At 39.6% G+C, this 16,688-nt stretch overlaps 1 protein-coding gene across 1 annotated transcript in view; it reads left to right on the top strand.

Moving 5' to 3' along the window:
• The window catches only part of ANKFN1 (ankyrin repeat and fibronectin type III domain containing 1), a 536,065-nt gene that overhangs the window by 460,043 nt on the left and 59,334 nt on the right, over positions 1-16,688 (top strand). The window contains exons 10-14 of the mRNA XM_050764649.1: positions 1,022-1,112; positions 7,261-7,368; positions 15,510-15,609; positions 15,907-16,039; positions 16,515-16,631. Of these exons, the coding sequence (XP_050620606.1) occupies positions 1,022-1,112; positions 7,261-7,368; positions 15,510-15,609; positions 15,907-16,039; positions 16,515-16,631 (549 nt within the window). The remainder of the gene's footprint in view (positions 1-1,021; positions 1,113-7,260; positions 7,369-15,509; positions 15,610-15,906; positions 16,040-16,514; positions 16,632-16,688) is intronic.

Genomic DNA, 16,688 nt, shown 5'->3' with positions numbered 1-16,688 from the left:
TATACTTTTACACAATCTCTATAACTTTGAGGGGCATAGAAACCCATTTTCAACTTTAAAAAATGGACTTCCTAACATAGTAAAGTCAATATTTTAAGATCCCTAGAAAAGTCTCTATAAAGATGTGCTTTTTTTTTTTTTTTTTTACTTCAAACATCATTTTTACGATTTTTACAAGCAATGTTTCATCAAATGCTGGCTTCTCAAATGCCCTTTGGGTTCACTGGAAAAATATATAAAGGCGAAATATAAAATATAAAAACTATACAAAAGATTTTAAAACATGATCAGCCAACAAAAACAATTCCTTAATTCTTAATGTCACAAAAGACCATTAAAGAATATAAGCCATTGTTTTAAGAATGGCTTTGAAATTGAATCACATCAAATAGTTAATTTTTTTAAATGTGTGTGCAGCTGAATGAAGGATGTTTATTGCAGCATAGTTATTTCCCTGCACAAAATGTGGGAACCATCTAAATGTCCACCAATCAGGGACTGGTTAAATACATGATACCGAATATTGGCTCCCAGTGAAATGTATGCAGCCACAAAAAGAACAAGGCAGGTATTTAATGCATTACTCTGAAAAGATGTTTATTATAACTTATTCATTTTCCAAAGCAAGTTGATCACTAAAAGAAGTGATAGCTATTGCCTATAGGAAGGGGCAAATAAGGAGAATGATGTGAGAGTGGAAACTGCTATATTTGGTAAACCTTGTAGAACTATGTGACTTTTAAAAATTTATATATAGTTTTAGGGGGGTCAGGAAAAGTCATTATGATAGTTAAATTTTGAAAAGAAGAAAGTGCATAGACACTAAGAGGGAACTTCAAATATGGTTACTGTGACATATAAACATAATAATCAAGAAAAACCAGAATGCTAAAGTATGGGCAACAGAGCTTCAAAGAGATGAAGGAGTTAATCAAACATAGTAATTAAACTCTATGCCCATAGAATCTAGGGTAAAAATGATCAAATAAAATGCCTGATGCATCATTTCAATACTTTGCAGGGCCAACAGTATTATGTTCAAGTCTCGGCTTACAATATGAAAGGATGGGGACCTGCTCAGACCACGACACCGGCATGTGCCTCTCCTTCTAGTAGGTGTTGGCTGTGAACTCTCTCCAGCACGGGAACAGACTCCAACTGCAACTCCATCTTCAGGATGCCATTGCTGTTCCCTTCCCCCACTGCTTGCAACCAATAAGACCTTCTCAGGGCAGCATCTGGGCCACATAATGAATGATTCCCCTGCAGAAATGCTCCTGGGGAAGCAGCTTAATGGAGTAAAAGGAGAGGGAATTTGGAAACAGAAAGGCCGAATTTGATACTCATTATGCCTCTTATCATCTGTGTGGCCTTCAAAAGTTGTTTAACAGCCAGGCATGGTGGCTCATGCCTGTAGTCCCAGTTACTAGGGAGGTTGAGGCAGGAAGATCTCTTGAGCCTAAGAGTCAGAGAGTTCGAGGCTACAGTGAGTTATGATAGCATCACTGCATTCCAGCCTGGGGGACGGACGGAGACCCTGCCTCTAAAGAAAAAAACAAAACCAAGTCTCTGAGACTCAATTCCATGTCTGTAGAACGAGTCTAACCACACCCGTTCATAGGGTTTTTGTGGGGATGGATCAGATGCCACTGTGGGAGTGGCAGCCCAGAGTACATACAGTTCATCGTAGCTCTCCTCTTCCCTTCCTCACCCGCAGGGCACACATCCATATTGACCTGATAAGAAAATGAAATCTAACAAATCTTATGGATCTGACACTCTGTCAGAAGAAAAGCTTTCTTACTAACAGCATTCTGCTGCAAACCCACAAACATTATCTATCGCATTTGTAGTGGTGACTGAGAAACCCAGCAAAGGCCTTCTGATTCTTTGAAAATTAACAATCTATGTTTGGTATGTTTCAGCATTCTCTATTAGCCAGAAAATTTAATTAGCCAGAATAAATATCTCCAGACATATCATACCATAGATTTTTCTATGTAATGAACCCAGTGCTCCGAATTGTATTTTCATTTTTTAAAAACACTTTATTAATGTGAGAGTTAAAAGTGATATCATATGTTTCTTGTGACAGAACAAACTGCTACATCCTTTATGGAACACAGTTTGCCATGTTGTACCAACTGCCTTAAGAAAATCTGTTTCTTTTCACTCCGTAATTCTACATCTAGGACTCTACCCTAAGTAGAAAGAAATGCAAACAAACCAGTCTGTAAAATGGTGTGTAGCAATGCACTCATAAAATGAAGCATCATGTGCGGTAGGGAGAACAAATATCCAATATTAATTTAGTAGTAAAGTATGATATATCTATCTTTATATCCGTAACTACAACTACTAAACATCGTCTTTTTAGAAAACACTCATTGTGTGGAAAAAGAAAAAACTCCTACTGTGTAACTTTTATGTTTTATGTTTAAAAAAAAATGCAAAATGTGGGATTTTTTTTTCACATGACATTCAACTGTAGGTTTGCATATAATTAAATAGGGTGTGTCCATTGCCTTAATAATTCTCCAAATTTATCAGTGGACATTTGGGTTATGAGATTATGGTCTCTTAGTTTTTTAAAATATGTCTGTGTATTTTTTTTTATAACAACCATTTACTCAAGACCAGCCACGAATCAGGCAGTATGTAAACGGCTTTCACATTCAGTATCTCTTAATCCTTGCAGCAATCTTTCATCATTATTTCTGTCTTGTAACTAAGCATCATTGTCACTATCATCTGCATCTCTATCAGCATTGGAAAGAACTTTTATCAGACTCATTATATGGAGGGCATTAATCTAAGTACCTCATATGGATTAACTAATTTAATCTTCCTAACGTACCTCTCGAGGTGATTTTTATTATTAGGCTCATTTTACTGATGAGGGAACTATAAACATAGAGGCATATATACACAGAGCCCAGCATCTGAACTGAGGATCAGGGATGTTGCCTTTCCAAAAGTCACAACACTGGTACATGGCTGAACCAGGATTCCAGCCTGAATTGGTCAAGGCTGTGGCATGTCTCCGAGGCTACAGTAACTACTGCCCTGCTATCGGGCAGACTAAGAGCCAGCCATCCATGCCTGACTACCATCTCTGGCGGATTCAGATAACTACACCAGGTCAGACAGGGCCTTGGACCACCGATGCCTGAGATCCCTAAGGTCCCTGACCCTCCTGGCATTTGATGACTTCTTCATTCTGGTCTTATTTGGACTAGTCACCTTTTTATTTCTAGTCATTTATTTCTAGTTGTCTTTTTACCAATGATTTGCCAGAAACACAAACTGGGGATTCTAAGATTAAGATAAAAGGAACCAATCTCATGTTGGGGATGGCCAGTAGTGTGTGTGTATTATGGGAGGGACAGAAAATGCACAAAAATGCTAGTCTCAGTTGACCTGAAAGTGAGGAGGTGGGTGGGGAACCCCACTCCAAATGCAAGTTCTGATCTCCATATAGATGCATTTGCTGATAAAGTTCAGAGGTTCAGTTTCTATAAGCTGCACGTTCCATTCAGACACTATCTGTCACAGCCCATTTGAGGTGCTGTCTCCAGAATGACCACAATAGTTGTTCAGGACTGGGAGGAGTCACTTATTAACTGGTAATTAACATATCAAATAGCCACCACTTTCTAAAATGATACGTTTGATTAGTAGGGATAACTGACAAAGAACTGAAATCCTAACATGTGGTTATAGTTGTTGCAGCCATGCCCTATCGCTTGGGAGGAACAATATAAAAACACTCCTATTTATAAACAGAGTATGACATTGTGATGTAACATATATCGGTATTCAGATATTTACTAGAGGACAATGTATTCTAACATGACAGGGTAATTGGAAATTTGGTAATATGTTCCAGTAGGCTATAAAAACTTTTTTTTAATATTTTCACAAAAGGCCTTAATGTGTTTTTATAGACTTATGTTATATGGTATGGTGCATAATAAGAGAAAAGGACCCAGACAGGCTTGTCTGAGTTACGATCAGGAAAATCCCGATATCGCCAGTGAATGTAAGCTCGGCATTGTGTTGCAGTTGAAGTGTCTCATTACCAGAACAGTGAGCTGTATTATGTGGCACAATCTGCTCTTTTCCTACCACGCTAAGTTTATTCCTGTCAGGTTCCTGATTTCTTAATATATTTTCAATTTTCTCCCTCATCCCTAAAGTCTCCTATTTTATGTAGTCGTCAGAACCTTCCAAACATCTATGAGAAAAACTCATTCTTTCCAAAAACCTTGGCATTATGTCCAGTGCTCGCTCGGGCTGCAATTTAGCATTAGCAATTTTCTAATGTATCATAAAGTCATCAGATGGAGCTCGCCTCTGATGTAATAGGGCTGAAAGAGACAGGCCTATTTCAGCTCTCCTCGCATTGATGGCAGCAGTCACACTCCTTAGAATGCATTAGCATGTTGAGGGACGCATAGTAATTCAGCCACCTAGGAGTCTTACTCAAACACACAACCTTGCTTATCTGATCATGAGCATGTCAGATGCATTCATCCAACTAAGAGAACAAACTCCTAATGGCCTGTGGGAATCTATGAGAGCAACGTTTATTCTCACTGTGCCCCAATTCTGGGGGTGCTAAAAACGATCTAAAGGATACCAAGTGTTTATTTCCTCAAACATTTTTTAACTTCCCAGTAAAAATCCTTTCGTACCTTATCCTAACTGAACACCATCATGCTTCTATTCACAACACCTCACCAACATTTAATGACTCTGCTCTGTGCCCCAGATGGTGCTTTGCTTTCTTAAACCTCAGACAAACTAAAAAGAGACTTAAAAACTCCTGTAATCCCAGCACTTTGGGAGGCCGAGGCAGGTGGATCACGTGAGGTAAGAGTTCAAGAGCAGTCTGGACAACATGGTGAAACCCCGTCTCTACTAAAAATACAAAAATTAGCCGGGCGTGGTGGCACACGCCTGTGGTCCCAGTTACTAGGGAGGCTGAGGCAGGAGAATCGCTTGAACTCAGGAGGCGGAGGTTGCAGTGAGTCGAGATTGCGCCACTGCACTCCAGCCTAGGCAATAGAATGAGACTCCGTCTCAAAACGAAAAAACAAAAACAGAAACCTCACTTTACAGGCCAGGCCCACGGTGGCTCATGCCTGTAATCCTAGCACTTTGGTAAGCCAAGGCAGGTGGATCACTTGAGGTCAGAAGTTCGCGACCAGCCTAGCCAACATGGTGAAACCCTGTCTCTACTAAAGCTACAAAAATTAGCCGGGCCTGCTGGTACACACCTGTAGTCCTAGCTACTTGGGAGACTGAGGCAGGAGAATCACTTGAACCTGGGAGGCAGAGGTTGTGGTGAGCCAAGATTGTGCCACTGCACCCCAGCCTGAGTGACAGAGAGAGACTGTTTCTCAGAAAAAAAAAGGAAAAGAAAAACCTCACTTTACAAAGAAAAAATCTGAGGCAAAGAGAAATTAAGTCATGGTTCTTGACCACAAGGAACAAAGACTCTACAAAAGGTACCTATGCCAATTCCCTGTCTCCAGCATTGACCACAATTAAGCCACATCACACAAACGCCAACCAAGCTTCTGACCTTCCTTCCCAAGAGAAAATAGAAAAATAAAAATCATGTCCATGGTATATGAAATGAGCAATATATTGAGGGTCAGGAGATGTTATTATTGCCCTGGCTGTGCCACTAAAAAGCTGAGTCATATACAACAGGATTGGTTATATCAGTCCCGGTCTTCTGAAAAGTAAAATAAAGACAGGTACATGGGGGAGGGTGGAAAGGAAGAAGGATCAGAAAATCGCTGAGGCCCCCTTCTTCATAGGTAATCATCTGATAGGGTAAGAAATGGTGTTTCCGTCATGAATTCCCTTCCTTTTAAGTTATATTTACAGAATGCCTATCATGTACTAGGCATTGTGCCAGATACCTAAGATATCTCTCATTTAATCCTCACAAGTATCCTGCAAAGTAGATACTATCCTCATTTTTTCATGTTAGGAAGTAGAGGCCCTGTTGGTATAAGTAACTTGCCTGCAGACACTGAGCTAGGAATTGGAGGAGCCAGGATTCACATCTGTGTTTACCTGACTTCAGAACCCATGGTCCTCCTAACTATGCTATATGCCCGGGCCTTGGATGAACCACTATGGAATGCTTTTACATGACTTTAACTGTCATGACATCTACTTAAGTTTCTGAATGAAAGAGACCCCATATTTCAAAATAAATCTGTGGGGGAAGGAGTTTGAAACTTGTTCAACTAGAATTTAAGCCCAAGATACACTCATGAACTAACGGGCTTTTCTGGGGAAGAAGGACTAGCAATTTTACCGAAAGCATCTCCACTAAGAAGGACATCAAGTTGCTGCTTTCTGTTTTTTCCTCCAGAAAGGAAAACTGGAGGAAAGAAAATAGAAGGAAGAAGGGATGGACTCTGAAATGACTGACCTGCTGGAAAAAAAAAAAAATCAAGAGTTGGAGACAGCAGAATTACAATCTTGACATTAGTCCCATATGGGTTATTACTCTTGATATCATTATAGCTAAACGGAATGAAAACAGAATGGGGAGAAAAATCTCAGTGGGTATTGCAATTTAAATTTGCCTTGTAAGCTAATACTGTATATTTAGAGACTGAGCAGACAGGGTGGTTGGTGGCTCAGAGTATGTGCAGGGGCTGCTGTGCCAGCTAACCAAAGCAGACATTCATTAGAGCAAAATGTAGATTTCCATTTCTTGGCATCTGACATGGGCTCTTTCCTTGGAAAGAAATGTCAATTTGGCCAAAAGTGTGAAACCTACAATAAAAGCACTGGGACTGTGGATTTCATCTAGTCTGCACATTCCCACCCCTTTCTTTCCTACTGTGAAAATCCAGTTGAGACTTGGGGTGCTCAGTGGAGAGATGGCAGAGGAACTGGTTAGGATATAGAAGGCTAAAAGGGGAGAAGGGGTTGGAAGAGGTGAGATGGGACTCCCAAATTCCTGTTTTCTTTTGGCCTTCAATTACCATTTTCTCTTGCCCTAAGACTGCTCGACACAAGAAACCAACCACAATTACTGTTTTGCACAGAGCTCTGAACAATGGCAGCTTCCAAATCCTTAGCATCGCCCGCTTGCTCTGCATGTGCGGGATACTCATCCGCGGAGTCTGTGGGTAGTACGAGCAAAACTCCGGCTCCTGAGGCAGGGCAAGGAAGAGGCCTCCCCTGCTTTAAAATTTCACTCTGTTTATTTCTTTTGTTCAATAGACTGGAAAGACTATGACGACAGAGAGCCCAGACACAAGGGACAGAGTGAAGTTTTGGAAGGTCTGCTGCAGCAGGTCCGAACCCTTCATCAGCATTACAGTTGCCGGGGTAAGGATAAAAATCTGTGCCGGGCCATCAGCTGAGGTCTCGGTGGCGCCGGTAATTTTAGCAGTTTCCTAACTGGGTCATACCTTCTCATTCATCAGGGAGAGAGATATTAATATTTGTACATCTGGAATCACTTTACAGCACTATCTTGCTTTAACCCTTCAGAAGAGACTTCTCTCTCCTTCCCTCCCTTCCTTTCCCTCTCCCTCTGTCCGAACGGTTTGAAAACAAGCACAAGAAAAACAGCAGCTGCCGTGAGTTCCCTTCTCTCGGAATTGTCCCTTCACAAGACTCCTCAGTGGGGCTAGCTCTTTGGGATATTCACCCAAAAACATTTTGCCTCCAAGGAAAATCCCCTGAGTATCCCTATAGGAACCAAACCAATTATAATAACAATAATAATAATAAACCTCCATATTTATTAATAATATAGGATAATATATTATAATAATACTATAATAATTATATAATAATTATTAATAATTATTAATAATTAATAATAATATTTATTTTAATAATAATTATTATTGATAATTATATAATAATAGCATAATAATAACGATGCAATCTCACACCCAGTATCTCATGTTCATCCTCATTTTGGCAATTACCACTGAGGCTAAGTGGTGTTCCCCAAGGTCACAGTGCCAGGAAAAGACAGAATCAGGACTCCAAGCTGGATTTTTCTGGTTCTAAGTCCAGTCTTCCTGACACGCTTCATTTTTGTCCCGCACCCTTACATCAGGACTGGGTACTGAACTGTAACCTCCTCCTGAATTTTAATCTTCCTCTGCACCACTGCTCACAGGAAAGTAGAGCACATATTCCCTAGACTTTTACCAGCTACACCCAGAGAATCTCTGAGAAGGCTTTAAAAGCTTCTTTTCTACTCGGGCTGCTCAATTGGGACAGGGTCAGATTTCTGATCTGTGTAACGATTCGTGGAAGAGGTACTTAGTTTTATTTGGAGAATTAAAGCCTACATAAAGTTTTCATTTTCCATGCCCCCATCAGATCTCTAACTGCATTGTGCTCTGTAGATTTAGGGCACTGCTGGAACAGCTGGGTAAGAAATCCACTATTGTGGAGCCCAGGAGTTCGAGGCTGCAGTGAGTTATGATCATGCCACTGTGCTCCAGCCTGGGCAACAGGGCAAGACTCTGTCTCTAAAAATAACAATTTTTTAAAAGAAAAAAAAAATCCACAATTGAAACTAAGAGATACTCACTGAGTTTGAGCTTGCTATAGAGAAATCATACTGAGCGTTAGTAAAAGGTTGTTCCCAATTACTACATAGCTATCACAGTAGGGTCCTTCAGCAATGTAGGCTCTAGCTAGAAATGAGGACAAGTGTTTGCAAGAAAATAATATTCTTCTAGTGACGAGTTCATTAGGATATGTAAATATGCATGGAGTAGCTCTGAAACCCAAGTGGGATTTCCCTTCCCAGATCTCTAAGAAGTCTTTACCCAGACCAGGACCTTCAGTATATTCCACACTGACCGAAGCCTACTTAATTTTCGGTTATTGAGGGCTCATTTAACCAGGCCAGTTGTTACCAAAGCTCCTTTCTCATCTTCTGCCTCTCCATCACATCCCTGGCCATTGGTTCCTGTGTGACAGCAAAGGCAACAAAGCAAGTGGACAGATGATTCTTGGAAAATCATAAGCCACTGTGTGTTTGGTCTTGATCAGAAGGGGAAAAGCTGAAACTACTCATGAGAATGAGAGTTTTTTTAATATTGTCTGAGGATTCATGCTCTCCCTATTACCACTGGATTCCTATCTCATAATCAAAAAATGATTTCCTAGATGGCCCAATCGTTTCTATAGTTTCCATCCAACTTCTGTCATGTACATGCTTTTCCCCCAGAGGAATGTAAATCTGCACACAATATCAGGAAAGATTTAAGTAAGGCATGAGGTAGAACTTTCCAACAAAGAAGAATATATTTTATATGAAATATACTCTGGACACTTAAACAGTGCTCAAGGTATGTTCCAAAGATCAGTGGTCCAATAATATGCTCAGCTGAAAAAGGTTCTCTTGTCATGTAAGTTTTGGAAATGTTGAATTCTACATCTTCTCTTAGAAATTTAAAATATACTTTAGAATATTAAAGACTCCAATAAAGAGACATATCACATTTGCTTAAACAAGCATTTTCCAAACTTCTTTAGCCATGTAAAACTTTTTCACAGTATCGGTATTCCAAAGCACAAATTTTGGGAAATGCTGACTTATAATATGCCAAAATAAATTACCTCGCACACACACACACAAAGAATGAATCTAAGATGATTTAACATAACCCTAAGTACAGAAGGATAAATGAAGGATAATATATGTATTGCTTACAGAGAATTACCAAATTATTATCCATTATTTTTTATTATTACAACATTTTTATTTAAAATATTCAAATACATTGAAATACTAAGTGGTTTCTTGGGGACATAAACTTTTACCAACTTTACAATTAGAAAAAGTAATTATTTCAGATTCCAATTCTACCACTTACAAGCTGTTCATTACTGGGAAGAGCATTTCACCACTCTGATCCACAGCCTCTTGATCAGCAAAGTCAGGATAATATTACCTATCTTGCAGGATTGCTATGAAGAGTAAATTAGGTGCATTAAATTCACCTGATGCAGTCTTTACCTGGCAAACTATGGCTTACTTTTCTCCCATTGAGAATGGAGCCACTGTCCATCCTCAGCACTTTATGGATATTCCCTAGAATTGAAGGGTAATTGGTAACTGAACTGTAATGACCCTCTAATGACTCACTAACTATACAACATATTCCAAATATGGGAGTAATAATAAAAATCACTTCTCCTACTAAACTCCTAAATAAGAGGTACCGACATCTACATTAATTTCTACATTTTGGCTAAAGAACTGGCCAAAGCCGATCTGCATGCTTAGCACTGGGATGAAAATTCGAGGGAGATGTTAAGCTAACTTCATTGTTCACAAGGTGAGTACACTGGCATACATAATGAATTACAATATTAAAACAGCAATCATGTTCATCATAGCAATATCCTATAGGGATGAATTTATATTATTATCCAATTATTCAACCTGCAAAACAATATTAACTGGAACCCTGCCTACTATGTAATTTGTAGGTCACATAGTAGGGGCTAGACATGCCAACATGAATGAAGTAAACTCCTATGCTCCATGCACTTACAAGCTAGGGAACTACTGCATTCAGAGTACAGAAAATGAACTGTTGCTCCAGAGCTCCAAACCAAGCAGAGAAGAACAGTAGAGAAGCCGCAAGGTTCTTAGGAGAAAAGTTAGTTTAGACCATGTGTCAGTCAAGGTGAACCCTACTATGTTACAGTAACCAAATGATTCCCCAAACCTTTCTCTCTCCCTCATGCTATGCATTTTCCACTGATCAGTGGGAGTCCTTCTGTGTTGTTATCATCCTCTCTCTGGAAATATTTGCCAGCAACCATAGGAGAGAGGAAAAAAACTCTTGAAGGTCTCATATGGGCAAGACTTTCTGCATGTTATTACACCCAAAACTCATCGGCCAGAGGTGGTCACATGGCCCCATTCAACCACAAGGGCTCCAAAGTACAGTTTTACCATGTGACCAGACCTAGAATATTTAATGCTTGCATGTGCCCTTTTCCCAGCTGGTAGTAGTATTTCTTATTTTTCTCTTTTTATTTTTAGTCTGGTTTTTTTAGTTTAATCTTCATTTTTATGTAAGCTATATATAACTATAATGTGTCTCTGAAGCCAGACTGCGTGAGTTCAAATCTGGGCTGTACTTTTACTCTTGCTGGCTGTGTGACCTTGAGCAAACTGCCTAAACAACTCTGTGCTTCATTTCTCTCATCTCTAAAATGCAGATAATAATTATATATACCTCATTCATTCATTGTTTAAGGATTGAATGACTTCAGTAAAACAAAACAGTTTTAATGTTTTCTTAAAAGCAATTTCTTCCTTCTTCCATTTTCTTCCTCCCCAAAGATAACCTCTTAACCTTTAGCTAATTTTTTTAGTATTTTCCCCATATCTCTAAATAACATGCTCATATTTCTTTTTTTTTTTTTTTTTTTTTTTTTTTTTTTTTTTTTGAGACGGAGTCTCGTCTCGCTCTGCCGCCCAGGCTGGAGTGCAGTGGCCGGATCTCAGCTCACTGCAGGCTCCGCCTCCCGGGTTCACGCCATTCTCCTGCCTCAGCCTCCCGAGTAGCTGGGACTACAGGCGCCCGCCACCTCGCCCGGCTAGTTTTTTGTATTTTTTTTTTTAGTAGAGACGGGGTTTCACCGTGTCAGCCAGGATGGTCTTGATCTCCTGACCTCGTGATCCGCCCGCCTCAGCCTCCCAAAGTGCTGGGATTACAGGCTTGAGCCACCGTGCCCGGCCTACATGCTCATATTTCTAATTATGTTTTTCAGTTTTAGTCATTACCTCACTAAAGAAAGTAATGATGCATCTCTTTTTACCCTACCCCTCCCTTCTTTGCATGCATAGTTCCTATCATCTCAATCTCCAAATATATGTATATTGAATTTTAGTAAGATCAGTATTTACTGTTTACATTATAATGATAAATTATATGATTATTTTCCTTTCCTGTATAGCTTTTTGTTTTCCCTGAGTTAACAACCATTTATTGTGCATTTGCTTGTTTTTCTCTATGGCTATAATAATTAATCCCCAAACTATTCTCAAATTGGATCAGTCTTCTCTCAATATAATCAGATGCTTTACGTGTTTCTATTGCCTCTTCTTAAGGAAACATTCATGGAGTCCTCTGTCCTGCTCCAGTCTAGACTGGTCACTGGTTGCCTGGTGTGCAACTGTCACCCTTGGATTGCCTTTTACCACGGTATTGAGGACTCTTCTTATCACTCTCCAGTATTGGGTTCCTTCTTTCTGCATCGCATGGTGGAGCTTTCCCCCTAGCAGCATCCTGAAAGGGGGCTTGGGAACTAATATTTGGAGACATTGTATATCTAAAGGTGTATTTATTCTACTTAACATTTATTCAAGGTTTTGGATGAGTATAGAATTCTTGGTTGAAATCCTTTTTTTCATATTTTGAAGGTATTGTTTCATTGTTTTCCAGCTTTCAGGACTAAATCTGATGTCATTCTAATTCCAGAGGTTCTATATGAAACCTTTTTTTCCCCTATTTGGAAGACTTTAAGTTTTCTTTTGACTCCAATGTTCTAAAATTTCACAGTGATGTACTAAGGCATCTGTTGTCTGTTATACTGGGCACCTGGAAAGTCCTTTCAACATGAAAAGTTATACCCTTTAATTGTGAGACATTTTCTTAAATTACTTCTTTAAGTATTTCTTGGCCTTCTTTTCCTCTCCTCCATCTTACTAGAACTCTTGTTATTCAGATTTTGGTTCTCCTACATTCGTCCTTTAATTTTCTTTTCTTTTTTTCTTCTGCTTTCCATCCTTACATCCTTTTGCCTTACTTTCTTGGATATTTCATCAGCTTTAATTGCTAAGCCTTTTATTGGGTTTCTCAGCTTTTGACAACATGTTTTTAATTGCCAGTGCTCTCTTTTGTCCTCTGGTTCTTTTTATAGACTCTTACTCTGTTTATAAGGATGCAAGTCTTCTCTTACTTCTCAGAATATTAATGGCAGGCTTTGTTTCATTTTATATTTTCTTTTCTCAGAATAATCTTTCTTTTGTGTAAGTTCATCTTTTGTTCACTAATTTTTGGCCTTTATATTTCATGTTAGATGCTTTTCTCAACTGCCTGGTGATCCTTCAATGAATACTCAGATTTCAGAGAAGGGAAACAATAGCCATTGGGAAGCTCTGAGCACACGCATAGGGCTCTTTACTTACAGGATTCATTGTAAGGTGACCTGGTACCACCTTTCCATTGGGATATTCCCAATGTCAGAATCTTTGGGTAGGTTCTCTTAGGCTGGTCAAATTTTCCACAGAAGTTTCTTCCAGTGTCCTGCTTGGAAGGTAGAAGTTTGGACACCAGTGTTCTGAGAACTCAATAGGGAAATGTTATGTATAAAAACTTATGCATAAATCTGCCCATTTGGGGTACACTACCACCATCATCAGCACCCCATTTTCAACACTACCTGGTGTCTCCCATTCCAGAGATGCCTGTTGTTGTTCTTTGGGGTTTTTGTTTGTTTATCTGTTGACTTCCAGAGAACAAGCCACTAGCTTTCTTCTAGAGTGGGGAAGAGGTATGTGTCCAGTCATATAACAAGGGAGGAGACCAAGAAGTCTAACTATTTTTTTTAACAGACTTCCACAAATTCTTCTGGTGTTTAGCTCACACTCACCCCTCACTTTGAGCAGTCCATGGAGACCATGGAGTGAATCAGATCACTTCTGAACTTTCTCCACTGCTGCCTTCGACTTCATCTGTCTAAGTCTTAAATCTTTCTATCCATCTGCTTTCCAGCTACTGAAATTTACTTACTTTTGTCTCCTTTCCCATCACTTTGTCTTTTAAAATTTATGTTGTTTCCTTCTTTTCTTAATTTCTACTCTGCTTTTAGTGAGGTTTAGGGAAAGGGCAGTATGTAACAAACATGTTCACTCTTGCATATTTAACTGGAAGTCCCAGCAGCATTATTTCCAAGCAGCCAAACTCATGTTCAAGTCAGAAAAAAAGAATGATTTTGCTGTGTTCTGCAAGGAATAACCATTACCAACACAAACTTGAAACTGGCATGAACGCTTGTGTCAGTCAGCTGTTCCTATGTAATCATAACCAAAGACACACTGGCCCTCTGTCATGGGCCACCTGCCCAGGCTTCTATGCCTAACAGCAGTGATATGGACCATATTCTCGTCTCCAGTGACATGTCTGTCAGCAGTCTGGTGGTGATGCCAACAACCTCAGCTTCCCTTCATTACATAGAATATGAGAGTTACAATAGTGATAATGTAGTCCAGCTCCGCGCAATATTATTTGCAAAGGCTGTTATAGGAAGTATAGGAAGTCTACTACCTTTATTAGGGCAAGCTCCATGTTATAAGCAGAAGACCTGAACAGAGGCAATGAATTATTTGCTTACCACTGTAGCTGCAGAGTCTGATGCATAGTAGTGCCCCCAATAAATATTTGTCCAATTAATGAATGTCTGTTTTCCCAGGTACTCACTTTTTGAGCAATTCATTTCACTTCTCAGCCTCAGTTTCTTCTTCTGAATAATGAGGATGATAATCATACCCGTCCCTATACCCATTTTTGTAAACCAACATACACAATGAAGAAAAAAACTGTTCCAGAATGCTAGCAGTGGTTATATAGAAGTGAAGAGATGATATGGGTGGGGTTTTGCTCTTTTTTTTTTTCTATTCTCCAGACTTTCTGTAATGTGCTTATAATAATTTTATAATGAAAAAAGTTAATGGAATATGTAGATTTACAGGGAATGCTTTAGCATCATTGAGAATTGTATGAATATTAGAAGGCAATTGCGGGAGTAGGGAGAAGGGCAAAGGAGTTGATTACATGTCTTTTTATCCTACCTTAAAATAAATCAAAAATTTCCAAGCAAAGAGTATCAACAGAACACACAGGTGGTCTCCTCTGCAGTTATAAATACTACTTATCTCCAGCATTTTTGAGGAGTTGTTCATTGAGTTAACCACTGGCATCTCAAGATACAAGAGGTTTTTTTTTTGTTTTGTTTTGTTTTGTTTTTTGATACGGAGTCTCACTCTATCGCCCAGGCTGGAGTGCACTGGCGCGATCTCGGCTCACTGCAACCTCTGCCTCCTGGGTTCAAGCGATTATCCTGCTTCAGCCTCCTGAGTAGCTGTGATTACAGACGCATGCCACCATGCCCAGCTAATTTGTGTATTTTTAGTAGAGACATGGTTTCACCATGTTGGTCAGGCTGGTCTTGAACTCCTGACCTCGTGATCTGCCCCCCTCAGCCTCCCAAAGTGCTGGGATTACCAGTGAGAGCCACCACGCCCGGCCACAGGAGCTTCTTATAGGCATGAACGAGCAGAATCCCTACATGAACCTGAGGATAAGTGACACTAAAGGGATGGGGGAGGGGAAGGCAGGAAGGTAGGAAGACAGAATTGGGAGTGTTGATCTGCCCAGTGGAATTTATACTGTATTTTTTAAAATACATTCCAGAAAGTACAAAATTACAAACCACAGGCCGCAAGCAGTCAGTCTCAAGGAGCCTGAAACACCTGTTCCATTCCTCAAACAAGTTTGTGAAGACCTTAAAACGGTGGGTTCTATGTAGTTTTTTCAGGAAATCTTAACTTTTCAAGAATGCGCTCGTTTTGGTTCTGAGTGGAAACTTGGTAGAAATTTCTTTTTTGTGTTCAAAAGAATAAAGTTCACTTTTCTCCCGAGAATTTGTGCAAGACAGTAATTTTCTCTCTGAGTTGTAACTAGTGAACTTGTGATGCTTAGAAGGAGTGTGTTCCTAGGTATATTTTAAATTCATCTTTTATCACATCCAAAACAAATATTTTTCCAAGATGGTTGAGGACAATACTTTTATTTTCCTTTTTCTTTTTAGGGGACTCTACATAGCCGTTATATTTTATTATAAAGACAATATCTTAGTCACCAATGAAGACCAAGTACCAATTGTTGAAATAGATGACTCTCACACCAGTTCTATTACACCAGATTTTCTGTGGTTCACGAAGGTATACTAAGTTCTGATTTCATTTTTCTCTACTTTGTACCAATGTTGCTGCACACAAATCTCTGAAACATTAGTTGAGGGGTCTCCAGCTATCAAAGTTTTGGAGTAGAAATAAAGTATCTCAAAGGTCTTTTTCAGCCCTAGCATGCCCTATGTCGTATTAAAAAAAGCACCAAAGTAACATGTACACTACATTTTCAAAGCAAAGAGGCTTGCATCCCATCACAATGTGTCTCCACTGTTCTGAGTTATGGGATCATTTGGCAAGGACTAAAATGTGGATCTGACCGTTTCATTAGCATTCAGATCTTTTTCCAATTGGACAGAGATCAAAAAGTTGTTTCGTGTGTGTCTGAAAATGGACTGGAGAATAAACATCAGGGGTCAGATTTCTTTCTCCCTGCTTTGCTTTGATGCCACAACCTAAATCATGTACTGGCTTGGACGATGACATGACTGTGTGCCTTCTTTTGCAGCTGTCTTGTATGTGGGAAGATATAAGGTGGCTGAGACAAAGCGCACCAATATCCTCATCCTCATCCACAGTGCTGCAAACTCGGCAGAAGATGCTTTCAGCAACAGCACAGCTACAGGTGAGGGACCAGGTTTCAACCCAGGCCCCCAACGAAAATACTTTGAACGTGGATAAT

This window comes from Macaca thibetana, chromosome 16 (assembly GCF_024542745.1).
Source record: "Macaca thibetana thibetana isolate TM-01 chromosome 16, ASM2454274v1, whole genome shotgun sequence".
NCBI lineage: Eukaryota > Metazoa > Chordata > Mammalia > Primates > Cercopithecidae > Macaca > Macaca thibetana.
Note: the sequence above shows the minus strand (reverse complement) of the source record. Positions and strands in the feature narration are given on the sequence as shown.